At 45.5% G+C, this 26,271-nt stretch overlaps 1 protein-coding gene and 1 pseudogene across 1 annotated transcript in view; both read right to left on the reverse strand.

The window, feature by feature from the left end:
* Nucleotides 1-1,755: 1,755 nt before the first annotated feature.
* Nucleotides 1,756-26,271, reverse strand: part of LOC144126267 (putative ATP-dependent RNA helicase DDX23) — a 30,267-nt gene continuing 5,751 nt past the window's right edge. The window contains exons 7-18 of the mRNA XM_077660346.1: nucleotides 24,733-24,860; nucleotides 24,222-24,398; nucleotides 23,895-23,974; nucleotides 22,981-23,206; nucleotides 20,048-20,193; nucleotides 17,369-17,546; nucleotides 12,178-12,267; nucleotides 8,162-8,311; nucleotides 7,472-7,623; nucleotides 6,148-6,256; nucleotides 5,152-5,326; nucleotides 1,756-2,032 (exon numbers count right to left, since the gene is read on the reverse strand). Of these exons, the coding sequence (XP_077516472.1) occupies nucleotides 1,809-2,032; nucleotides 5,152-5,326; nucleotides 6,148-6,256; nucleotides 7,472-7,623; nucleotides 8,162-8,311; nucleotides 12,178-12,267; nucleotides 17,369-17,546; nucleotides 20,048-20,193; nucleotides 22,981-23,206; nucleotides 23,895-23,974; nucleotides 24,222-24,398; nucleotides 24,733-24,860 (1,835 nt within the window). The 3' untranslated portion in view covers nucleotides 1,756-1,808. The remainder of the gene's footprint in view (nucleotides 2,033-5,151; nucleotides 5,327-6,147; nucleotides 6,257-7,471; nucleotides 7,624-8,161; nucleotides 8,312-12,177; nucleotides 12,268-17,368; nucleotides 17,547-20,047; nucleotides 20,194-22,980; nucleotides 23,207-23,894; nucleotides 23,975-24,221; nucleotides 24,399-24,732; nucleotides 24,861-26,271) is intronic.
* On the reverse strand, nucleotides 13,939-15,968 carry LOC144123662 (uncharacterized; annotated as a pseudogene).

Below are 26,271 nucleotides of genomic sequence, written 5' to 3' on the forward strand. Positions count from 1 at the left end.
AGAAAATGTTTCACAGCATCCAAGCTCTATTTTTAAAGCTGTTTAAAAGCCAGCGACACAACTTTGGACGCCATATAACACTGGAAACAAGAATCAACCCAAATAGTTTAAATAGTTTACTCCATCAATATGGAGTAATAATGATATAAATGTCCTATTTTACTCCTTGCACTCAATAATAGGGCATAAATGAGAATGAGGAATTTTTGGCTCACGGCCCACGATGCCGTCGCCAACACCTGCTTTTCTGCGACGCAGGACCCCTATCACGCTACAATTCTGACAAGCCACTTTCAGATTTAGCGCAGCTGGTTGTGGTGTCATGCTTAGCGTCCCGAAGCTGCACATGAGCCATCAGAAACGGCGTATAATTTCAACCCCATTCAGCTCATCAACGAGCCATGACATCGCACAGCACACTGGTGCCTTTTGCGTTTCGCCAGCAGTTGGACCTTGTTATAACAAAGTTTAAAAGGCCCAGCTATTACTTCATTATAGCCACAGCATCATTACAGCCCTTGATAACCGAGCTTCCTAGGGGAATTGTCATTACTTCGTTATAAAACGTTTCATTATAGCAAGGTTCGACTGTATAACGAAATGCGGGCATGGTAAGAATTCGACCCTACGATCTTGGGCCCATCATGTGAACGCGACGGTCACTAATCCCCTGCTGCGCAGGCACCTGTTAGATGAAGAGCCATTGAAATGCATAGATCTGTTAACAAACTTGCAAGCCTGCATGATGTCAACTTCGAGAGAATTAGTGACTGGTGCCGACCGCGACTAGGTGAATGCACTCTAGTGAAGGGTGATATCGTGACACTTCGCGCGGTTAAGATGAGGCATGGAAGAAGTTCTGCAGCAGCTCATCACAAAAAAAGAAACAGCTTTTGAAAAAGAAATGCCCCACTCATTTTTACAGCACCAGCCGCTGCTACCCGCCCCCATACACACTAACACCGCGAGGTCGCCGTCAGCATGAAACGACGTCATCACATTGCAAGGTCACAAGACCTCATGTGGGACCTCAAATGTGTTGGCTGTGATGGCGTTTGCACGCCTGGCAGTCTTCCCATGCGTATGCGTAAACCGCACCCTATACCCGCTCATCGCGCAAGAACTGAAACTCTTAAGATTTCGATGCTTATGTAGTATGCCAGCAGTTAAATCCGCAGTCGTGCAGCTTTCCCACACGAGTTTACCGCACCTGCGCGTCTGCTGAGACCAACATCTGCTTTTCATTCTGTCCGAGAGTATGCCATTGCCCTACTGTGTATAGTGACGATCACATCACCTTCGTTTGAACTAACCGAGTGTTCTTTACGAGTGGGGCCATTATGTAAACATCTTTTGAAAGAAATGGAATGCATGAAACATTCCATTATCTCGTGGTGCGTGTAGAATATTTAGGTGCAGAAATGTACACCACTACCTTCGGGTGGAAGAAACTTTTTTTGTCACAATGAATAACTGCTTCTGCTCGTGCTGATATTCCACTGTCTGTTTACATATGCTCTAAAATGCTCAACTGCTCCATGGTATCCTCTCACAGTGCAGCTGAACATTGGTAACCCTTGTTTATTATTCTGCACTGCTAAGAAACAAGCTTGCAATACGTAGCAGTGTAGAGCAGCCCATCTGCTGCCTTTAAGACCTAGGTGCACTCTGTTAGCTGCAGAAAAGGCTCAAGCAGGACAAGTGCTACGTGAGAACCTAAACATGGCCAGCATGAAGGGTACAGAGGCGTCACCATACATGGCTGTCCAGCAGTCCTGCTTTATTGGAATAACAATGAGAGAAGCTATTCACGCAAAGATCTTCTCTTCTCGGCGCTTCTTGGTGACAACTGTCCCAGGTTTGTGCTGTGCATCTGGGTGGTTGGCCAGTTCGGGTGGGCATGTGGAGACAGGACTGCTCAGAATGAGCTGCTTGAGGTCGTAGAAGAGGTGCGAGTCTTCCTTGGTCACAAAGGACACAGCCTTGCCATGCAAGCCCGCTCGTCCCGTACGACCAATGCGATGTGTGTAATCTGCAGCAAAAACAGACGGTTGCATTTAGTCACAAAAGAGTGTAAAAGAATTTGCGCACTAAACGAAGTGGGTGCTTCTTTCTGATCACACAAGATGAGCAATGCTTCACTGCTTAAGTGACTACACAATCTTGCGCAGTAAAACTGTTAATTCGAACTTCAAAGGACTGGAAAAAAGTTTCAATTACCCAAAAGTGGAAGCACTGAATTGCCCCCAAAAACTGCCAAAAACTATTTGCGACATTAAAAATTTATCAGACAAGCACCTGGACAATCATCACCTGCTTCTGGGATGAAAAAAGTGCCAGAACAACGATTTTTCCACAATTCAATCACATCCTTTGCTGCGTGTGCACCGTCAGTAATATCGAAGCAAGGCTGCTCTAAAACAATAAAGGCAACGCGTTAGAAGTGGAACCTCCTCCCAAGTGGTGTCATCGCAAGTGAGGAGGCTCCAACACAAAAAAAGTGGGGTGTGATGAGCGAACAGTTTTAGCCTGCTGGAAGAACAGCAGTTACTTATGAAGAAAGAAGTGAGGGAAACGCCTTTTAAAAAGAAAAAGACCAGTGACATGCCAAACAGCCTCAGCGGCAAGCAACACCAAAAACGAAAAACGACGCTCAGCTGCACTCGGCTAGATGACCAATGCGCGGCCGATAACCGTCATCATCGTGGGCTGGAGCAAAGTTGAAAAGTGAAACCAAAACTACACGATCAGACTATTTTTCAGAAACAGCAGCCTGCCATCATCGTCATGCGACCTGTTGTGCGCACGGGAATAACGCACGGCCAACAGTGAATCATGCAGTTCAAGCTTAAGGATGGCTATGTGGACGATCGCTTGCTGTGCCAGTCATACCTCAACATGGCCTTCCGCCAGGGGCCCGCCTGAATTAACCAGTGTGCATCTAACGCCCAAGCCTTACATGGGGGCTGGCCAGGACCATGCCGGTAGTCCGGATTTACAAATCAATGGGGGTAAAATTAATGAGGATTTAATTGTATCACAACTCGGAATGCGGCGACACAATAAAAAAAATTTTGGTCAAATGTTTTAGGGGAATGTCCCAAGGTGGCGTAAATTTGTAATAAGGGAGTAATTACTCATTGCCATCCACCCAATCGCAGCCATACGGCTATAAAGGAAAGCCACACAGCTTTCTTGGAAACTTCGCAGTTAAAGAAAATTCGTCCTGGTCCAGGGTTCGAACCCGGGACCACCGCTTGCCGCTCTACCAACTGAGCTAACCGGGACAGCAAGCTTGTGGCTTTCCTTTGTAGCCGTATGGCTGCACTTGAGTGGATGGCAATGAGTAATTACTCCCTTATTAAAAAAAACTTTGTTGCTATAAGCGCAAGAAAAGAGGCGTCACAAAGGAGTATGAAATGAAAAGAAGATAGTGTGCACCTACGCTGTCGATCCCAGACAGATCCAACTCGAAACGGGATCGCGAAATAGTTTGATATTCTATATATAAAAAATGGAAACAAGCTTATCTATAACCTAGAAGCGGGAATCCAATGCACCAATCCTAGCGGCGTGTTTCCTGCACTGGCGTGCCACCCGCTGGTGTACAGTTGGCAACACATTTTGCATCGAAGCTGCAGTGGACGGGGCTTCGGAACCCAGTCACCACCCATTATAAGAGGTCTAATATCACCACCAGTACACTTTAGGCACAATAATATATTAACAAAACTAAGGTACGACTGAATTCCGCAGCAACTTCAGGAGGCCACACATGTGTCGCCGCGAGCCTTTGGTCGGCTAGGGTGGCTTTACCACAGTACAACCTGAGGCATTGAATGCTTCCTTCCTCCCATTACAGCTGCGTCACATTGAAAAATAGGCACAACCACACCCCACGTTCCCCTCTTCACGCAGTTTCACAGCAAACGTCTTCGCTAAAACAGCACTTCAGCAGGGGTCCAAGGTTGCCACGCTGACCCCGCTCTGTGTGCGAAAAGTGATCGCAGGAGTGCCGTTTGATATATTCAATGTTCCGCTGAATGAGAGTTCAATAAATGCGAACAGTAGTGCTATATTTTTGAATGGGATTTTCATGCGAATGGTCTCACTGTTCGATGTAAAGCATAATTCTGTACATCTGGGTTTGATATTGGGATTACAGTATAACATTATGGGGATGTACCAGTCTATAGAAGTTAAGCTTCCCCTGCATGAACGCTGTGTAGCAGCACGCCTTTATGAGAATGCCTTTATGAGCACTTAGTTACATTAGCTACAAGGAAGAGGAGCTATGACACCAACTGCTATGAGTGATAGGCACATATCAGGAACTGGTTTTCCTTCAGCTTCAGGAACTGCAACTGTAAACATCTGGTGTGGCTCCAGCCCATTGCACCTTTGCGGAAGCGTCAGCCACAAGTGCACCCAACCCAGCCTCGAATGTACCACACTTCCGCTTGGTGTGGAAAAATTAGGTTGTGTCCCCATTGATGAGTCAGATGTCAATTATTCTTCCCAAAGAGCTTCTCACTGTGAACTGCCCATTGTCAGTACACTGCTTTTAAGAGCAATAAATGCCAAGCGCGTCAGCATTTGTGGTGTTCCTCAAGAGCATGGCCGACCATAGTTGTCTTGCATCATGATGTACTTCCCAACTGAGGGTCAGATGGTGATTTGCCCCATGAGCTACAGAGAAAACTTTTCTTCGACTCATAACCCCAGAATATGAACCTACTCTTTCCAAACTTGGTAAATTCAGTGACAATTTTTTTTTTTTTTCACCTGAGACAAAAATGTGTCATGGAGTATAGTACTAGCATCACAAGCTTTAATCCCAATGACAACCTTGAAGCCAGTTGTGCCCAGGGTCACTGAGTAATAACAAGCTCAACTAAGCTTTTCAACCACAATCCAACTGACAGTACATTATCCAAGTGATCAACAATTGATGAACTCCCTAAGCAAGGCCAGGTGCACCAATATATTACGCTGAAACCATGAAAGCCCCCTGTGCTATATTTTCCTCCAAGAAATGCGAATATGGCCAGTTCCACAGGCAGTGAAAGCATGCCCAATAATATGCAAGCTAAAAAGAAAAAATAAATCATTAAAGCCCATTTGATGCTGACAAGGAGTGATTCTACTGACCTTCAATGGACTTTGCCATGTCATAGTTGATGACCATGGAAACATTACGGATGTCGATACCCCGGCCAGCAACGTCTGTGGCTACCAGGATGTCCTTGGTGCCCCCTTTGAGGCTGGCCAAGGCAAACTCACGCTGTTCTTGACCCTTGCCACCGTGCAGCGTACAGGCATTGAACTGCATGCGAGAAACATAGATTAGGTGATCAGCTGCACCACATGTATGGCACGTAAACAAAATAAGTACTTGACATGATCTAGAGTGGGTCATATTTCAACAAATAAATACTCATCAATGAGATTAGCACACTGTGAAAGCATGAACGGTGTAGCATCTCACACCTTCGAAACAGAAGGCAGGTATGCACTCATCTAGAGCCTGAACCTGAAACAATAGCTATCTTACAGGTGGTGATCTGCTAGCACATTTTACATTACAGTTGCCAAAACAATCATAAAACCAACAGGTCACTAAAAGCACTACTGCCTCAGCTAAAGCAGGCCTGTACCTCCCTCCCCTTTTTTTGCAACAGACAGTACATGATAAACTGACACTGAATTACCAGATTAAATTATCTTGTCAGTTGACTTCACATGAAGTGGGCCCTCCTGTAGTGGTGCCTAGGCTGTTCAGCCAGCTTACTAAGAAGCAAGCACGCAGGTAATATATAAACTGTATTTGTCACAATCAATGCATGTCCTACACAACATAACTGCTTTAGCACAACCTTATGTGAAATCTAGTGCTTTTATTATTAATCTCGAGGCTCACATATATCTGAACAATTAACACTAAGCAGTAAAATGGAATGTAATTAACAACTTGATAGTCAAAGTATTGCATGAACGGAAGGCAAAATGAGCAATGATAAAAAGAAAACACACAAAGAAAATGGCAACCCAAATCACCCATACAACTAAACTCTTCACAATGCAATGCCTGCCATTTGCCAAGTAGTAGAGCTCATGAAACTTTAGGATGGTTTCAACAGCACTTACGCCCATCTTTTCGAGTCCCTTGGCCAGCACATCTGCACCCTTCTTCTGGTTGACGAAGATGATCACAGGTGGCTCCACACCACGGTTCAGAAGCTCCACTAGCTTCCTCCTGCACAGCCCAGAGAATGCTTAGAACTACCAAACGGATACACACCTGCCACGCATACTGCACAAAAAGCACTTGCAATGCTTGAACTAAAAATGCCACAAAAATGAATGGTAGGAGACTTGGTTCCAGGTGCAAGTTCGTTCAGTTCAAGTAAACAAAGAGATAGCAATGGCAGTGATTCCAGAAAGGAAGTCTCACCATGACCACACTGATGCACTAAATATTCTACTGCTCTTATTGAGCACTGTGAGCACAGCATGCCGCAGCAGCTTATTTCACATACATCACAAGTACAATGTCAGGCTGTTGGGCACAAAAGCCCAAGGTGCATGAGGAAGGGCACTTTTGTACACACAGGAATAAGTGTCCTCACAATCATGTAACCTTCAGGCACCGGTTGAGAAGTTACAATAATTACGCTCCTTTGCAGAAGCACTTGCCGTAACCTGCATTTTTCAGTGCCACTTTCCGTTTAGAGCCCCTTAGCTTAATTTTATACTGAATTTCCACTCCACATAAAGTGTTCGCATAGCAGTTTTGAGGTTTCTTTACGATTAATAGATAAATACACATATGTCAGTTCAGTATAGGTAACTTTGCAAGCTCAGAAAAGACCAAAGACAACGAGTGCACACAAACTTGTAAGCAGCGAAACCAAAATAGTTAGTACACTAACCAGGGACTCCGCAACTTTTTTTTTTAATGTGTGCTACTCTGAGCTTATTTTGTTACTGATTTATTTAATGCTCATTTACATAATAATTTTATATTTTTATTATTTTTTTATTTTCCAATGTTCAAAGGTTGATGCAAACTGTCATGTCGTGGTGACGACACTCCAGCAGTCAGGAAGAGAAAGAAAAGGCTTCCAAAAGGAACTGTTTAAGCGGCTGACTCCTGCCCACTAAGAACTCCAAGGAAGGGGGGGGGGGGGGGGAGGTGCTGCCCCCTCTGGAAAAATGTTAGGGGGGCGACTGCCCCCTTGCCCCCCCCCCTGTTCTGGGGTCCCTGACACTAACGCATTAGTGCGCAATTTATAAAGGCACAAAGGCACTGTCCAGAAAAAGCAATCCTTTTACGTAGTATGAGATAAACCTTTAAAGGTGATTGCATTCCCTAGCTAGAGATGGATTTTAGTCTTCCTCATCACATCATCTAACTCTTCCTCTGCACAGGCAAAGAAAGAGCGCAGAGCAGTCAGAAAGATGGGCTGACCTCTTCTCAGACTCGGTGACCAGGTGCACAACCTGTTCAACCCTCTCAACAGGTTTGCCCACCGAGCCAATGTACACGATGGCTGGCCGCCGCAGGTAGGAGCGTGCCAAGCGTTCCACTGCTGGAGGCATTGTAGCCGTGAACATCACCGTCTGCAACACAAGGGTCAAAATAAAGACAGTGCACGTTAAAGATACCCAGGTGGTCGAAATTATTCAGGAGCCCTCCACTACGGCACACCTTTCCATCTTTCTTCTTTCGCTCCTGCCTATGTCCCTTCCTTTATGGTGATGATGATGATTATGGATTTTTATGATGCAAAGGCATCTATGGCCAAAGAGCGCCATGGCACAAGGTATTTTTCGATTATTCAAGTGGGGTCAAAGACCCATTTTCCCAAGCGTTTCACCCCTCATAAGCCGAGCACCAGGCCAGGGGAAAGCCTGTACCCACTGTATCACTGGTGGGTACCCTGCGGACTAGGGATTGAACCCTGTGCCTCCCGCATGCATGCAAGGCAGATGCTCAACCACTTGGGACACCCCTGCGGTGGCTCCCCTGAGGTGTCCACCAAGCAGTGAGACAGTTATTGCACCATTTCCTTTCCTAAAAACCACTAATTCCTCTTGTTTTGCATGCCCAGCCAAGGGTGGAATGTCCAAACCCAATGGAGGCAGTCAGACTACACACCTGCCTGTACTTGTGCTTGGAAGCAAAGTTGGCAAGCAGCTTCTCCTCATCCTCAGCATCATCTGTGTCTGGTTTCTGGTTGGTGACTGGCATGTAGTCCAAGATCTTCTGCACCTCTCCCTCAAAGCCCATGTCAATCATGCGGTCAGCCTGCAGGATGAGCCAGCACAAGTGGAAGAAAGGATGATGATAAGCATGGATCATTAAAAAATTAGGGAAAGCTAGGTGACACATAGGACGCTCTATAGCATTAGCTGTGAGAACTCTTTTAGAGGCCACTCTTCCAATAAGGCTCATGCCATGTATACCTCACCAGAATAGCGTGTCTCATATAACAGTGCCAATTTGGTACCTAGGTCTCTACAACACCTCCAGACACTCATGTTTGGGTGCACTTCGTGTTGCAAGGAGGAGAAGATGACGAGAGAGAGAAATGTGTGGTAAACACTGCACCAAGTTGCAACTGCTCACTAGAGCTTGGTCATGTTTGGTCAGCAAGAAACAGAAGGTTATTACGGGAGGAAAAACATGCTAACTATTGCTCAAAGCTCTCTGCTGCCTGTCTTCGCTTGGTCATTCGCAGCATGACTGCCAGGGCCGCTGCAGTTTTGCACTGTGCCCAATCAGAAATCTCTAAAGTATAGGCCACAGAGCAATCGTTGTAATATTAAAGACAGCAAGAATTAACTTTCTTTCCTTCAAGCTGCGTCTTTATGTGCACTGCCACATTTGTCACGAACAGCAATCGTGATAAGCCTAAGCCTAATGTGTTGGTTGCAAGAAATGTTTTAGTAGCTATAATGAAAGCCAGTGCTCCGGAAGCTAACCTCTGGCAGTGCCAGCCAAGGAGGTAAAGGAACATGATAATATACTGATAAACTCATCCTAACTATCACAAGAACATAGGCAAAGCAGTAATGACAGAGGCTAACCTCTGGCAGTGCCAGCCAAGGAGGTACAGGAACATGATAATATACTGATAAACTCATCCTAGCTATCACAAGAACATAGGCAAAGCAGTAATGACAGAGGCAGGAGTAGAATTCAAGCATGCTTCTAAGGCTGACCAATGGTGGCATGCACACAAGTGAGAAAAGTGACTGGAATAAAAATGTGCTTTCATTAGGTCCCTTTAGGATACAGTCTGAAGGTCACTTAAAGGGACTATGAAACGGTTTTAAACATTGCCGGTAAATGTGCTCAATGCATAGAACAAATTTTTTTGAGCATTTACACTAGAAATCACGGCTTTAAAAACCGTGACTTCTAACATTCACATGATTGCCACATAGTGATGATTTTTGGAACTATTTGCTAGAGCACGTACATCCGTGTACATCACAGGAGTGCACACCACGAGAGCCTGGCTGGCACTTGCTATGTGCATTATGTCATGGCTACATTTCTGGTGTGAACACAATCGTCTGCTGTCATCTCCGCTGCTGCCGCTGCCAGGAGCGGCCGGACTGAAGAGCAAAGGGAACAATGCGTATCTTCCACCAGTTCCAGTCAGCCCGTAAGCCCACCGATGAGTCATGCTGCCGTTGCCAGCACTTAGCAGCAGGTTTCTACACAGGGCATACTTGTAGGGTTCGAAGCCCATCAAGGAGGTCACTCACAGAAGTCATGCCTTGAGCTCTGTTGGTTGCAAGAAATATTTTAGAAACTACAATGAAAGGCAGTGCCCCTGAAGCAAACCTCTGGCAGTGAAATTATGGCATGGCTGAGTGCAATTACTCACAAGATGCTGCAAAGCTTTATCTTCAAATTAGTCCATTTCTTTTATTGGCACAAAAAAATTTTTCCAACTTGTCACGCAGTTTTTGTCTTTTCTGGTATCTCATGACATGTCTTCAAATCAAAATGGTTCGTGCCTAGCTTTTTATGTCATGGGTCTGGACTAGAAACTGTATAAATATATTGTCTCCATTTCTTCTGGAACAAAAGTTGTTAGTTCAGCGCTTCTGCCCACGTCGTACTTCTACTTGTCCGTTGTCCTTTAGCGCTGGTTCATCAATGATCATGGAAGACCAACTGGCCCTACAGCAAGTGTTACTCAAAAGCATTATAGCAGTGCTTGATGTCAGTACCTACTTGGAAACCAAGATAAGCCCTCCACTGCAATGAAAGTGGCAAAAGGTAAACAAGCAATTGTATCGACAGGTGCCGCCATCGGAAGTAAACAAACCAGGTGAGGACACAACATATTCGCGGACAAGGTGCAGCCCCGACCAACCCATTTTCTATAATTTTTGGGGGCACACCGTAGCTGAGGGGGAAGAGGAGGAGCATCAGTTTTATTCAACGAAAGCTTCGGTATTAATGAAGCTAGCTCAAAAATTTTTTCAGTGCAGTGACAAGTGATGGAATGCTTATCGCTCGCCTGCTTTACTTACCCTCAGTAAGTATTGTTTCATAGTCCCTTTAACTACTTTCAACATGGCTCATACCATATTTACACGATTGTAAGTCGACCCCCCAAATCACATTTCCGAAAAAAAAAAAAAACAACTTCCGAGGTTGTTTAAGCTTGGCCTTGAATAATTGAATGTCAACCGCCGTTTATCGCCAGCCGCTATCGGCTGCCGCGCGTGGGCGTGCCCATGGGCACATTCCAAAGCGAAAATGTATTAGTCACTGGACTACTCGTCCACACTTGTGCCATCATCCTCACTAACGCTGCCGTCGTGATTGCTGCTGCAGTCCCACAGCACGTCATTCTAATGTCGTCATCCAGCGAAATCCTGTACTTCGCGAACAGCCACATCACGACATCGCATGGAACAGCTAAAAAATTTTGCCTCGCTGCAGCTGCCACACCTGTATCACCCGTTGTGAACGTCGAACTTGCGGCCCGGTGGGCAGCTGTTCATTTCTTCGGCGTAAAGAATGGCAGCCATCTTGAATGTAGCCGTGAACGAGCGCCGGTCGCTTGCCGGACCTGAAGCACAAATGATGACTGACGAAGCACTACATTCAAAACTTGTGGAACACGGCCGGCAGTATTCAAATGCGTCAGAGCCAAAAAGAAACTACGCGTGAATAGTGTCGGCTTTTCCTTCGGCTACCGACACTCCCCGGCACCGCTGCCGTTCACAGTGGGGGTGCCGCCTCGATTGGAACAGCGCCCTTCCATCAACTATCAATGCTCCCTTGAGCACCGAGCACGCATTCAAAAGTAAAAACAAAACTTGTTGGATGCTTGAGCTTCCCGAAGAATGCGACTGCGTTATTGGGCTGCAGCCACGTGTGGGGTGCCAGTTTGCTGCTTATCGATAGCCGCCATCACCCGCCGCCCGCGCGCGCACACACACGTGGAGGGGATGCTAGTTCTGCGCGTTGACATAGCAGCTGCTCAAGGCCAGCACCGGTGGAGCCACGCAGCAAAAATGCAATCATGCTGTAGCATGCCTGAAATCTCGTTTGTCTCGCCTTTACTAATAGTGCAATGTTTTCATTTCGATTGTAAGTCCACCCCGCCACTTTGGGTTTTCAAATTTAAAAAAATAGGTCGATTTAGAATCGTGCAAATACGGTGCCTTTTGTTGGAATTTTTTGGCTGAAGTAATGGCTCCGATGCAAAGTGCAAAATACATGCACATCCTATCATTCCTTGCATGGGCCAACATCACGTGGAGTAGTAAGCAAGATCAAAAATGAAATCTAATCCTACCAGTCACCTTTGACACCCTTTTTAAGCTAAATAACATGAGCCACGCCCTCTGCATCTACCAGTAGCCCCCCATTTCAGGCATTAGACATGACTCATGCTGGCAGCAGGAATTTTATTTTGGTGCAACACTCTTACAATATCACCACGTAGCTTGTCTGATGTGATGACATAATTCAACACAAATCGTGCAATATTCTCACTGCTGCACTATGGTATGGCTATGTACTATAGCTGACGTCAGTCAAAATAGAGCCACTATTCAATTATGTGCAAAGGCACTGTCACCTGGCTGAATGCACCCTAGAAAGTGGCTAAGCACAGGCACATGTGGATGTGTACCTACCTCATCCAACACAATGTAGGTACACCTACTCAGCACCAGGTATCTGTTCTCCAGGACGTCAATCAGACGGCCAGGGGTGGCAATCACAATCTGCATGAAATGCAATGGGCAACATCTGTTCGACCGAAGACACCTGGGCACAGCATTAGAAATAATCAGCAACAGCACGCCACCGCAAAAATGGGCACTAAGCCTGGCAGTCCAAGCCACATATAAGGCGCTTTTTGTATTGAGCACTATTGGCCCATTTGAAAAAGTCACGTGGAGGCACAATATACAAAGAGAACCAACAGTTTCTGAAAACACGGAAAGTGTAAGGGAATGTTTATATATATTTTTTAATTTGTGGTGTTGCAATCTAACTTTGAGCATTCACCAGCACCACCCTCGTAAATAGCGGTGGACGTAGTATGTCCTGTATTACTGGAAATGCCCCATGGAACGTCATCGAATGGTGGAGGCACAAGGTATTCTTGGAATAGTGAGCATGTCATTTGCTTGTTATCAAGAGGAATCGTAAAAGTAGCTACTATGGTTTGTGCCAGTAACACTAAGAAACTAAGCACAATTCCTGGAATCGTCCTTGTCGCACACTTGGTAATAGTTTTAACTTCAGTTGTAACCGTTCAGTTTTACGCCTGTTGTGGGGCACAATTTATACTAACATGAAGTATTTCTTTTTATCACTGCTAACATGCATTGGCAGTTGAGCACTTATTAGTACAAAGCTTGTGTCAAGTACTCAGCAATTCCTAAAATAAATAGATGTCTCAGCACCTCCTTTTAATGTGCCATTTTTGTTTACCCTTTGATAAGCTCAAATTTACGAGAGAGATCTTTTTCTGGCTGTAGGAGAACAGAACTGAATACACAAGCATTAAGGGGGGAGGCTACCCTTGAACACCAACTTTTTTGTTTCTTGATATATCTGAATGAAATTTTCAGGGTAGGCTCACAGCATAACCATTTGAAGAACTACCAAGTTTCATGGAGCTGTGGGCACCGGTTCTCAAGTTACAGGAGTATATCAATGTGGTTCACATAGGTCGCTTATTCCAGGCCTGGAAAATTTGAAAATAGTGTTGGCACTGTGAAATTCATTGTGGTCATTTCTGGATAGGTGCCCCAGGGTAAGACAGAGCCCTTTTTCTAAATTTCCTTGCTGGAAAAGTTTAGCACAGCACTGAATTTAGTGTTGCCAATTAGACCTTCATTAGGCAAATTTTAATTGCTTATGACAAATTTCAGACACAATAACTTGAAAAAGTGGGCTTGTCTTGCTCTCAGAAATTTATTCAGGTAGGAAATAAAAAAAAACCCATGGAAATCCGATAAGTGGTTCCCGAAATGCAGTCAGAATGAGCAGCCACACCAGGAAAAAAATACATTCTGAGAAAACAGCCCTCAAAGGTTGCGAGAACACCAGCTTTCTTGTTTCTTGAGATATCTGAATGAAATCTTTAGGGTAGGCTCAGAACACAAACATTTGAAGAAATACCAAGTTTCATGAAGCTGCGCACACTGGTTCTAAAGTTATGGGAGTATATCAAAATGGTTCACGTAGGTCCCTTATTCCAAGCCTGGAGAAATTGAAAACAGCGCTGTCACTGTGAAATTCATTATGGTTATTGCTAGGTAGGTACTGCAGGGCAAGACAAGGCCCTTTTGCTGAATTTACTTGTTGAAAAATTTTAGCACAGCACTGAATTTAGTGTTGCTAATTAGACCTTCATTAGGTAAATTTTAATTGCTTATGACAAATTTCAGATACAATAACTTGAAAAAGTGGGCTTGTCTTGCCCTCAGAAATTTATTCAGGTAGGAAATAAAAAAAAAACCCATGGAAATCCAATAAGTGGTTCCCAAAATGCAGTCAGAATGAGCAGCCACACCAGGAAAAAAGTCATTTCTAAACATGGCCCTCGAGAAAGTTTCAAACCTATTCCTAGGTCTAAAATGACCCTGCAGAATAGCTGGTGGTGTCCTTGCACACTTTTTTCCTTTGTCGCCTCTCATTCTTCACCCGATTCCTTTTCTCGGCCTTGTCCATGCGCAGGGCATCTTTTTCTGCAGCTCGCTGGATCGCCAGGTGTGAGCTTCACTGACACAGAGATTTCTTTGGTGGCCCTTTGACAACCAAAATTATATCGCAGCACTGCTTCATGCAGTGCTGTCTGCACAGCAATCAAAGATGCGTGCTGCTCCTTTGGCATCAGGGATCATAGGACAGAGTGGAAAGACTCGGACGCATTTTGCATCTTTGCACCCAGGCAGCGTTGCAGAAGAGAAGCCTGCGAGAGGCGCTGGTAAACAGGCAGCATAGCCTCAGCGACATAGCCTGGAAGGCTGTACTTGTGCTTTGGCTGTGGTGAATCACTTGCCTCGGCAACCTTATGACGGCGCCACGAGTTGGCACCCTCTGGGCAGAAGTCATGGCGAGGCTCCTCTTCAGTTGATGTGACATGGTAGTACGATGCCATCACTGCACACTGCATTGCAGCCACATCGTTGGAGTTGTTTCTCAGGGCCCAGCCATAATAGTCTGTCAGTTTATCAATGAGAGCCTTTGTCAGCCTGCCCTTCCCTCCCAGTGACTTTTCACTTTTTTGCACAAGGTTCCGCAGTGCCATGCCCATCCTCTTTTGGACGTGGTTGAGGCACTCTTCTTTAACAATGGGGACTAGTCCGTAGATGTTCTCTTCCACAAGGGCTGAGAAGGTGGCGCTGTCTCCATCAGAAAGAAGCGTTGTGTAACGCAGGTTGTGCTTTGAGACTGAACGGTTGGAAAAGAATCAAAGCTGCTTCTACTTCCATCCTCCCGGATTTAGCATCAGTGTTTTTCTGGAAAACATAACGCTCATGCCAGCTTGAGTAATCTGCATCTCCAGGTTTTGGTCCTACTTGACAATCAAGGCACTGGTTAGACAGAACCACAGCATCCATGATGAGGCCTGTATGGTACTCAATCACCGCCCCAACTCCAATGTGGGATGTGTGGCCACGCTTATACCAAGTTCCATCATATGCTACAGTGATGTCTCTGCAAAAGCTTGGGTCCATCTCCTTGTAGACCTCCTTCACTGCAGCAGCTGATTCGACGTAGAACTTGTCCATGCACTGGATCTCCCTGTCCCTGAATGTCTTCTTCAGGTGCTTCTAGAATGTGCTACGATGAAGCCCTCTGTGAGATACATTCATCGTTTCCCAGAAGTCATTGAGAGCTGTCTGGCCCTTGCCAATCTGCTTCATTGCCATAACGGCTCATATGTTCACTTCAAAGGCCATTGCTTCATTCTGGCGTTGGGAGTTCCACGAGCTTGCAACCATCCCACAATGTGGGCACATCAGTTCAAGCTTTGTTGCCAGTCCAAGCTGGGTGCCTTCTTGAACGGTCAACCCGGGCGCAAGGCAATGCTTGCACAAGGTGCTAGAGAGCAGGTTGCTTTGGGTATCCATTTGCACAAGGCAAAATTTCGCACCTTCACTTGTAGCGGTGGCAGATCTGGGATCGGGCGTCATCACTTCAAACTTCCGTTGTGTCGCTGGCATGGCGCCAAGTCTTTCTTGAACAACAGCACGTTGTGCATTCGCCGCCTCAATCTCCTCGCGCGTCAGGAAATGCATTTCCAAGTGAACGGCGCGCGACGCGTTGTCACGCTTCGGGGTAGATTCCAGAGCGGAGCTGGAGGCCGCAATCGCCGAGGTTGAAGAGCTCGGTACACAAGGCGTGCCCGAAGCAACGCTTTCTTGCACTGAAGAAGCTCCTGGTACGTCGCTGAAAGCGACGACGCAATCACTGTCTGGTAGCGATGTAGCAGAAGCTACGCGGCTGGAAGCATCGACACAGTGGCTGTTGGTGGCACGCTTCACTGCACGAACCAACTTCATAGCACGCTTCTGCGCACCGAACGCGTGTAGCGTATTTCGCTTTGTTGGACGCATCGTGACTGACCGCACAACAGTCTGCAGGAAACTGTTCGGACGGCACGCCGAGATATCATAAAGATGGTGACAACAGCGAACACAAACCTGGCGAAACGTGAAGAGAGCGCACAAACCACAAAGACCACCAACAACGAGAAAAGGAAAGAGCCATGGCGGCCAGTGCAGACGATGCGCCGGCCGCCGCCGAAAGGGGACCACCTCGTCAGCGCATGCAGCAGCTAATAGCGGCCGCGCGATCCCCCGCGTTCTCGAGGAGCGCGCCCTTCGCCCAATCGCAGCCTCGCATTTCAAACGCAGGAAGCTCGAAAGGCGCTTTGAGAGCCCCAATCAAAAGCGAGCCACGCTTCCACCATGCTGCCGCCGCAGTCGTCAGAGGAGGCATAAAAAAGAGCAAGAATTCACGAACAAAACAAGACCAAGATGGCAGCACTCGGTTCGCTGGCTGAGAAACGGCATGCGCTCGAAGTTGGGGTATTTTCAGCGCTTTCTCGCAGCTAAGCGGCTGGCGCGGCTTGTTCGATATTTAATTTGAAGTACTTTCACGACGAATTAGGCGTTGATATTTGCAGAACAGGTAGTTTATGACACAAACTGTCAGAATATTCACTTTTCCAAAAATCGACTTTTTTGCGATTTTTCGGTTTTCAAGGGCCGCGTCCCCCCTTAATGTAGTAACTGCTCCGTGATTACACTCTAGCCGATTTCTAGAGAAGGGGTTCTCAAACTCGGTTCCATAGAAACCTTGGGTTCCTCGAAATGCTTTTTGGGTTCCCTGAGTATTTAAACCCACCTCCTCATAATTTCTTTATCAACATTATTTTGAGCCTTAATGAACTACAATTGCCAATAGCAGACTGTTTCATTCTACAGCTGGTCATTATTAATTAAATAGGGCACTATTTGAGGGGCCATTCATCTGCACACTCTTTTCTGCATGCATGTCAGGCATGAAGTAATGGAAGCAAAGACATGCGAAGTTTCTCAGCACCTTCTGAAAACAAATGGGGATTCTCGAGGACAAAATAGTTGAGAAGCTTGCTCTAAAGCATGCACCTGGAGTGCATACGTCCAGGACAGCTGAACAAAGCTTTTATCAATAAGAGACAGCATTGCTTCGCAAACGTGCTGGCACAGGTTTAGTCCGCCGCAAGCCACTTAGGCTGCCATAGAGCTGATTACCATCAGAATAATGGCCTGCCGAATGCAGTGTCAGGTCATCGCACGTTCCGTCTGCAAGTGAGCGTACCTCACAACCGAGGCGCAGCCGGAATCCCTGCTCCTCACGGGAAAGACCACCAATGACAGCCACTGATCGTATCTCGAGCATCTTGGCAAACTTGGTGGTCTCCTCATCAATCTGCTGGGCCAGCTCACGTGTAGGTGCCATGATGATGGCATACGGTCCCTGGTCAGCATCCTCCTGCCTGTGGGCACGGGGACAGGCACCAGAACAAAAAAAAGGAGCATTCAGTACTAGCACCAATACTTGTGACTTTTGTGAGTAAAGCTGGAAGGGAACAGCAACCAATGCACGGCATGAGAGATTTTTTTTTATGTCTACTGGACATGGCCCTTGTTCCCATCCATCCTCTCACCAACTGACATAAGCATAGATACCTGAGAATTCTTGTAGTCTTTCTCAATACAATGCTGCTTGGAATTGGAAAAACCAGAAAACTGCCCACAAGGTGCTCAGATATGAAATGCTCAAAAAATGGACATAACAAAGTAAGATAAAACAAATGCAAAGCTGTCTTCATGCATGCCTTGCTACTGTTGCTAGACTAACTAGGCCTTTCTTCCCCTTTTTATCTCAATTTTATTTCCAGTTTTCTTAAATACTTTGTAAACAAAGGAAGTGAAACTAAAGGCACTTTACCTTTTTCAAACCCAAAAATATACAACACATGTGAGCAAGCTGCTTAAGTGCGAGAATGGATACTCTTTCCTAAGGTCTATAATCGCAGTCTGTGCGTATCAAACGAACACATGAGGCTCCATAAATCAAAAAATTTCAATTCTCGAAAAAAAAAAAAAATTCTGTCTAAACTTTTTTCTCCGTGTAATGAACACTCCTCTAAACTGATGTCAACTTCTCTAGAAAAAAGTGGGCTCATTACGTGAGTAAATAAGGTAATTAAAAAAAAACGGTAAATTTGTGTATTTTTGAGGGTAACAATGACTTTGAATTAGCAAGGACTTAATGCATTTGGAAACAACTCTTTTTTTTTAATCTGCAAAGGCTACAAGTTTGGGGGCCAGCTTGTACACAAAATAGAAAATTGGTTTTTAGGGAAAGGAAAGGAAACAGTATCTGTCTCACATATGGACCAACACCTGAGCCGCCCTGCGCCCATAAGGGAAGGGATAAAGGAGGGAGTGAAAGAAGAAAGAAAGAAAGAGCTGCTGTAGTGGAGGGCTCAGGAATAATTTCGACCACCGGGGGTCCTTAATGTGCACAGCACAGGGGTGCCTGAGCATTTCCCCAAACGCAGCCGCTGCTGTCGGGAACCTGAACCCGGGAACTCCGGATCAGTAGCTGAGTGTCCTAACCACTGAGCCACCACGATGAGTTACAGCAGTATACAATAATCACTGAAGTTCCCACAAAATTTTTAGCTGCACTCGGTTAATTCGAAAGCCCATTAGTTAGAATATTTTTTAAGGTTCCCACAACTTCAATTTAACAAGGTTTTGTTGAAGTACATCAAATCGCTGCTCTCGGGTACAGTAGAACCCCGCTACAGAAAACTCAGTTATAGTAAAAACTCGGATATAGTAAAGTGAAGGTGCAGTCCCCTTTCGCCTTCCATGGACAACTACATTTTTTTTTAGGTTATAGTAAAGATTTTTCTCGATGAAACGGCTATAGCAAAAAGCGTCTGGCCGTGGCGATGTACTTCCCGCGGAGTGATGACATCGCGGCAAGCACGAATTCTAGGACCAGGAGGCAAATAGATACCAAATACGATAAAACGGAGCTCTTGGAGGTGGCCTCACCACCAAGCTCAAGAGCCGCGAGGAGAAGCCAACTTTTCAGACCTTGAGGCCGTGAGACAAAGCGCGCGGTGCGCAAGGAAGTACTAAAGCTGGCTATTAATGTAGAAAGAAGGCGGCGCGGGTCACTGAGAAAGGAAAGCCAGTAAAAGTGCAGTGAAGAGTAGAAACGGGAAGGAAAGGCCGTGCATTCGTGGCATGGCAGCACGAAGCACCTGGAAGCAGCGGCATGGAGCGGAGGCTTGGTGGCATTGCATAGGCGGTTTTGCTACGCTTGACTGTGTCGCGCTTGTTTCTAAACTACTCCCTTTTAAATGACGCAGAAGCCACAGAAGATGATGCCGTGATCATGAAAAGCTTTGGTTTGCATATGGAATCAAACTCTCTTTACTTTTATAGCCACGTTGTATTCATGCAGATGCAGTACTTCCAAGATGTAAACTAAGTCGAAAATGTGATAACATAAGAAAACTGAAAATAAATAATCAACACACAAAGAGACGATAAGCAGGATGCAAGGTATTTCTGATTGTTTCTTCTATAAACCAACACTTCTTGCTTAGTAAGCAGCCAGAGAACATAGTCAGAGCCATGCCATCACCAACAACTGATATCTTAAATACCCTTTCTTAAATTTTCACTGATCCGTGCTACTTTACTACAGAGGGGTTCTACTGTATTTTGAGTAAAGTGAAGGTACAAATATGCAGCCTTCTTTCTACAGGCACCTTTCTTTTTATTCTGATAAAATGCAACAATAAAAGTTCCCCGATTCATATCAGTGTGACAGGTGCCTCTTACAAGGAAAACTGCATTCTTCAGAAAACAAAAGCTGCAACGGCACGAACAAGCTTCTGTAGACCATCGGCCATCTAACGGCTGTTGCCAGCAACTGCATGGTCTACAAGTCAGCTATGGCGTGTGTCACCTCTCAATCTTGGGCAGGGAGGTGATCCACACCAGCAGCGGCAGCAGGAAGGCCAGTGTCTTGCCACTGCCAGTTTCAGCCACACCAATGATGTCCCTGTTTTGAAGGCCAATGGGAATGGCTTGCCTCTGGATTGGCGTCGGGTCCTGTGGGCACACACGTAGCAGACCACCGAGTCGATTCACATTCAGTTAATCGTGAAATGTCAGCTTCCAGCTTTTTACATTTTCATGCATGCACGCACACACACAAAACCCACCATGTGCAGAAAGCCGTAAAGAATGCTCGGCTGGTTTTATTGGAGACAAACTTGGCCTAACTAAAAGAAAAATATCGTGCGAACCTGTTCATTTGTTCAGCCAGAGCTTACAGAAAAGAACTGGCTTTAGCCACCATGGCAGCCCTCAATCAATAGGACCCTTGCAGAATTCGTCAAGTTACCTCTACCTCACTGCGCTTTGCCCTAAGTATGGTGTCATCGAGGATAAGAAGTTAAGCATGCTCATCAGTGCCTCACAGGTGCACATGTTATATTGTTACAGTGACCACCTAGACACACTGCATTTTATAGAACACACACTACGCCTACATGTTCTGTTTTCAAAACTCACAGTTCCGCCGTTAAAGGGGCACACAACATTGACATTTAACATTTATGAAAGGGGTCTATTATAGAAGTGGACTACGAAGGAAAAGGAAGATAAGACATAAAAATCATGAAAATGATCAACCAACACGTTAACGCAGAGAAGCAAGTGACACATTCTGAAAACCCCAACACACCACACAACTGACTGGTATAGTACATACAACTACAGGATGGTACAACCTGATAAAAAAGGATCTATATCCAGGTCACAACTATAATATTTCACCGGCCATTATTGGTGAGGTGATGAATTAAGCTGATGTTACAGCAGCCCCCAGTTAAAATGAAACTCTGATATTACACACCCCACTCGATAACTTCGGCAGAGTGGAAAGTTTATGCTTACGGTCGAGCCCGCTTCTATTGAATGCTTCCTTAGTACAAACAAAGATGACGTGATGGTAACAATGCACAATAGGGTACACACCAAGTCTAAGAACGAACTAACGTCTATGTACATGGGACATGATTGCAGAGAACATGCAGGCACCACAAACTTGTGTACGGGGTCACACTGCACGGTCGCCGTCCTCATCATGGACGTACTTAAGCATCTGAAACCTTGACAGCTTTCTCTTTTCTTCTCAAAACTATGAAAAGGGCACAAGTTACAAGAACATGAAGGAAAAAACAAGAGAAGGAAGCCAACCATGCCACCATGTCACGGCTTTCATACGCTTCGAGGTCACTATGAGACTTGCCTGCTGAGGGCGTGCAACAGTCATGCTCATTATAACTGGACTCAACTGTACTCCATTTGTGCAAACTCTGCACGTAGGCTGGATTAAGACTGCATGCTTCAGCAGTAATGTGGCAAATAGGGGGTGTTGGTAAACACCACACAAAATGACTGCAATGAAAACATTCTAAGAAAACTCTTCCAAGTAAGTCAAACTGCCCGTCAAACTCTCCCAAGTTGCGGAAAGATGTACACTGAACAAACAGGAAGATGTATGAATGAAATTTTGAGAAAGCATGACAAGAATGTAAAATAAGGTGGATTGTTGAGCTAGTTGGTGCATGATCGAATAAATGGCAGCGGAAAGTAAACGAAGACATCGAAGAAACACACAGACGAGGACGATGCTGCATCGTCCTCGTCTGTGTGTTTCTTTGATGTCTTCGTTTACTTTCCGCTGCCATTTATTCGTTCAAGAATGTAAAAAATGCACACTAAGGAAAAGATTGACGGCCTTCTCGCAAGTCACTATCCGACCTGTCCCAATGCAAAGAACTGCACCCCAGAACTTGAGAGCATGGTTGTAGTCTAGAGGAGCAAAGAATGTGCCACGTGGGGAACTGTACAATCTGAATGCATCTTTAAACTTGGCGAGGTATGTGTGAGCAAGGCTTCCATTGGCCTCTTCAATAAGAAGCTGGCAGCTGTGCGCATAATCATACCCTTGCCTCGTACAAGTTATATATGCTGTGTTTACTTGCGTAATTTGTGCCGTGTATAATTTGCACACCCCCAAATTTTTACCCGAATTTTTGAAAAAAAAAAAACTTTTACTCACATATTCTGAACTCCCTGCTGCGCCAGACCACCAGCATGCACCAGCATGTACATGCTGGTGCATGCAAGGCAAGTGGTGAGGGCACGAACTGTGCGCAATTTACCCGGCTCACTTGCGCTGGCAGTCGCTTTCCCAGACGTACAGTTGAGCACGCTCCCGAATCCGAAACTACTGAGCCGCTTGCTGTTCAGCTTACCGCTAGTCAGAAGGGCCTCACCAGAGGGCACCGTTTTGTTGTTCATTATCTCCTCTACCGCCCAATGCTGGCTTCGCGAAAGTATCGTTGCACATTTATTGCTTTGAGCAGCATTTTTTTTTTAGCCAGCAAGGGGTGCGAGTTGGGGGTTGACATATCGACGACAATATGCAGTGTATATTGGGCGTTATGACTTTTGTAGAGTTCTTTAGGGCATGTTCAGAAAATATTTGGATAATTTGAGCACCCCCTTTTTGAAACCTTAATTTAAAGAAAACTGGGCAAATTACACTAGTAAATACAGTGTGTGTGTGTGTGTGTGTGTGTGTGTGTGTGTGTGTGTGTGTGCGCGCGCGCGCGCGGGTGCGTGTGTGTGCGTGCGTGCGTGTGCATGCTAGAACTGCTCACAATATTTGTTGCAGGAAGTCAGCACTCGTCATTTTCTGTTTCAGCAGTACATGTCCCCAGTCAGCCAAGCCACCCACAGCAGGTGTACAAGCTCAACAATATAAATCGCCGCGGTGCATCGTTACCAAGCAAGCCCCAAACAAACTACAGGAGGCATGCACACCTTGTAGCCCAGCTCTTTGATGATGTCCAATATGGAAGAGGGAAGGCCAGACTCGGACCACTTGCGCAGTGGGTTGGGGATGCGGCCACCCTTGATGGTAATGCTGAAATCTTCACGAAAGATGCGCCAGTCACGCTCCTGCATCTCTTCCAGGGACTTGTGCGACCAGTGTCGGTCATCCCACTTTTGCTTTTCTTCCTTGCGCTTGATTTTCTTAAGCCGCACTCTGAAAGGACATCACCATTTAATGGCCCTGCCATCCCCTGTGCCTTGCTACCTTTTCCTCCACTTCTGGCACCAAAAGAACATATGTGAAAAAGCAAAAAATAAGGACAAAGATGAGAAGGTACATAGTGCCGTGCAGTCTCCATACAGTTCCGTTACCAAAATAATGCACTTGCCATCTAAATAAAATATACAGCATAAGAACATTTATGGAAAACCTCAGTTGTACACAACTAGTATACTTGTATTTTCTTCCCGTCAGTGTTTGTGTATTCACTTTCCCCATAACTCACCACAAGAATGCCTGCAATGAAAGGGTTACGTTTCTTACCAGAGGGTAAGCTTAAATACAGCTGAGGTACAATGATACTGTGCAAATGCATAAATCAGATGGTCAGGCAGCAGACAGTTTTTTTTGGCAAGCTGGCAAACAAATTGCACAGTGCAAAGGATGTGCACAAAGTTAGTGCACATTAAAATAAAGAGAAGTTACTTTAAAAATTTTTTTTCTCAGAAGTTTGTCCATCAAAGACATTACACAATCACATATAACGAAAATAATCTTTGTGCTGCTCCTTTCCATTTTTTTACAAGCTACAAGGCAAGCAACAGCAACCTAGGGCATATACCTTATTTGGGGGATTTCTCCCATCATCCCATGCATTTCAAACTCACAGAACAAGACTTACACTTCCTGGTCTTTTTCAGCCTGTGTTCTCCTACGTTCAAGGAGTTCCCCATAAAACTTTGACTGTTCCTTCTTTTGCGCCTGCACATAAAAGCAAAAGAGACAACCAGATTTTCAGCATTAAAAAAAAAAGCGTTCTTTCACAACACAGTAGACCATGCTTGGTTTGAGGGCGTACAACGGCCCAAAGTGACTCAGGCTATGAGAGATGCAGACTATGCATTTAAATGAGCCCTAATGATAGGATTACTGGTAGGCAAGTTTTTAATACAGTGGAAATGAACTAAAAGCATTCACAACAATAAGGGTCTACGGAGAAGAGGCCTACCTTGAGGTCAATACCTCCAATGTGTCCCCTGCCAAAGAACTGCACAGTGTGTTTATCCTTATAGATGGGGTTGTAGTCCACTGCCGTGTCCTCCGAGGCATCCCAGTCGAAGACAAACTTCCGGTCATTTAGCCGCCGCACTCGCCGCTTCTTTTTGATGATGCCGAGGTAGCGCTCCTGCACATTAAATTACAAACTATGGTTTAAAAATGAGCTGAGGTTGCGTTTTTACATAACTACACACCACAGAAAAAGGATATGCATAGCGTGGAGACAATTCAAAAGCTGCCTGCCCAGTGCTAGAAGAACGAGAACAAAAGCATACCAGCACAGCACCTTTTTTCCGGGCAATATGATTTCTCACTGACCCCCGTTCACTTCCCCAAGCTACAATCTTGCCTTATAATATGCCAGAACACACCAGCCCATCAGAAAAAGTGACCTGGAAGCATCCCAGTCCCGGTAATAACATCCATTAAGCCTCAGAATGCAAAGAGTTTGAGTCACACACCTTGATGGCTTCAAACTCCTTTTCCTTGTCCTTGTGCTCTCTGATCTTGTCCCGGTCATCGTCATCCTCATCATCACGATACCGCTCCCGCTCTTTTCTCCGCCTGTCCACACGGTCAGGAATATCATCTGCAAGAAAAGCAGTCTTAAAAGAGAATAAAGAACCAAACAAGGCTTTGCAGCACTACCTGGTTCACAAGAACCTTGCTTCAAGAAATCTTGCTATGGTTACTTTTAGGGGTGTGCGAATATTGAAATTTTCGAATACGAATCGAATACGAATATGAAGAAAAAATGGCTTCAACTATCGAATATCTGTTCAGTACAAAAATAATTTTCAGAAAATGATAAACAAACAAATGATGTTGCCCTTATTTTTTTCAAAATAGTGTATGGTCTTTGCAACTAAAATAAACAAAACTAGGCTGCCTATGTATCGTATAAAAAAACATGATGTACATAGATATGTATACCACTTGATTATACATCATAACAGTATCCAAACTATAATCAGGCCATGCAAAAAAAATGCAAAAAATGACAAGACGGGCAACAAAAAAATTTCATGATGACTAGTAAAACCTCACTCATTCGGAGTTCATGGGATCGGAAGAATTGCCCAGTTCATTCGAAAGCCTTGGTTTATAAAATTATCCCCCCACCCCCCTAAAAAAAACCTGCCGAAAATGTGAAGATGCAGTAAGGCCTTATGAGGCGGCTCCATCGCCCTAACTCCTGTAAGCCCGTGATGAGCCGCCCGTTTTGGAGTGCTTGAAGAACAACACATATGGAAGCAAGGGGCCGGGGAACACACACTGGCGTCGGAACGGCGAGACGGTTTTTAAAAAGTAAAAAGAAATCACCTGCGACGCGTCAGTAGGCGTCTAAAAGCCGCACGGAGCTGGGATTGGACTACCGGCGAATGCGCGGCCCGACAGGTGCAGTTGCCGCGGAGCAGCCACAAAGCTCAAAAACCGAAAACTACGCGGCCAGGCTATTTATTTGACCTAGTGCCATGGACCTTCCGATCGTTGTTACGACCACTAAAGAGGGATGTTTGTTTGTTTATGGGGGTTTAATGCCCCAAAGCGACTTAGGCTATGAGAGACGCCGTAGTGAAGGGCTCTGGAAATTTCGACCACCTGGGGTTCTTTAACGTGCACTGACATCACACAGTACACGGGCCTCTAGAATTTAACCTCCATCGAAATTCGACCGCTGAGGCCGGGATCGATCCCGCGTCTTTTGGGCCAGCAGACGAGCGCCGTAACCACTCAGCCACCGCGGCGGCCCCCACTGAAGAGGTGCGCGGGTTACAATGCACTATGCAATAGGCGAGATTTTTACAGGATCGCTTGCCCTATTGTGACAACTCTGCGCGCCTCTTCAGGAGACTCCCGCGACATTCCGCAAGTAGGCTTTCCCGCATAGCGTAGTTTACAAAACAGGATGGTGGAGGTCACGCTCGGAGAGTTATGAAGGCGACATGATGCACTGCTCAGATGTGGGCATTAAATGTGTGACGCATTACGGAAGGATT

The sequence above is a fragment of the Amblyomma americanum genome, chromosome 3 (assembly GCF_052857255.1).
Source record: "Amblyomma americanum isolate KBUSLIRL-KWMA chromosome 3, ASM5285725v1, whole genome shotgun sequence".
Lineage (NCBI taxonomy): Eukaryota > Metazoa > Arthropoda > Arachnida > Ixodida > Ixodidae > Amblyomma > Amblyomma americanum.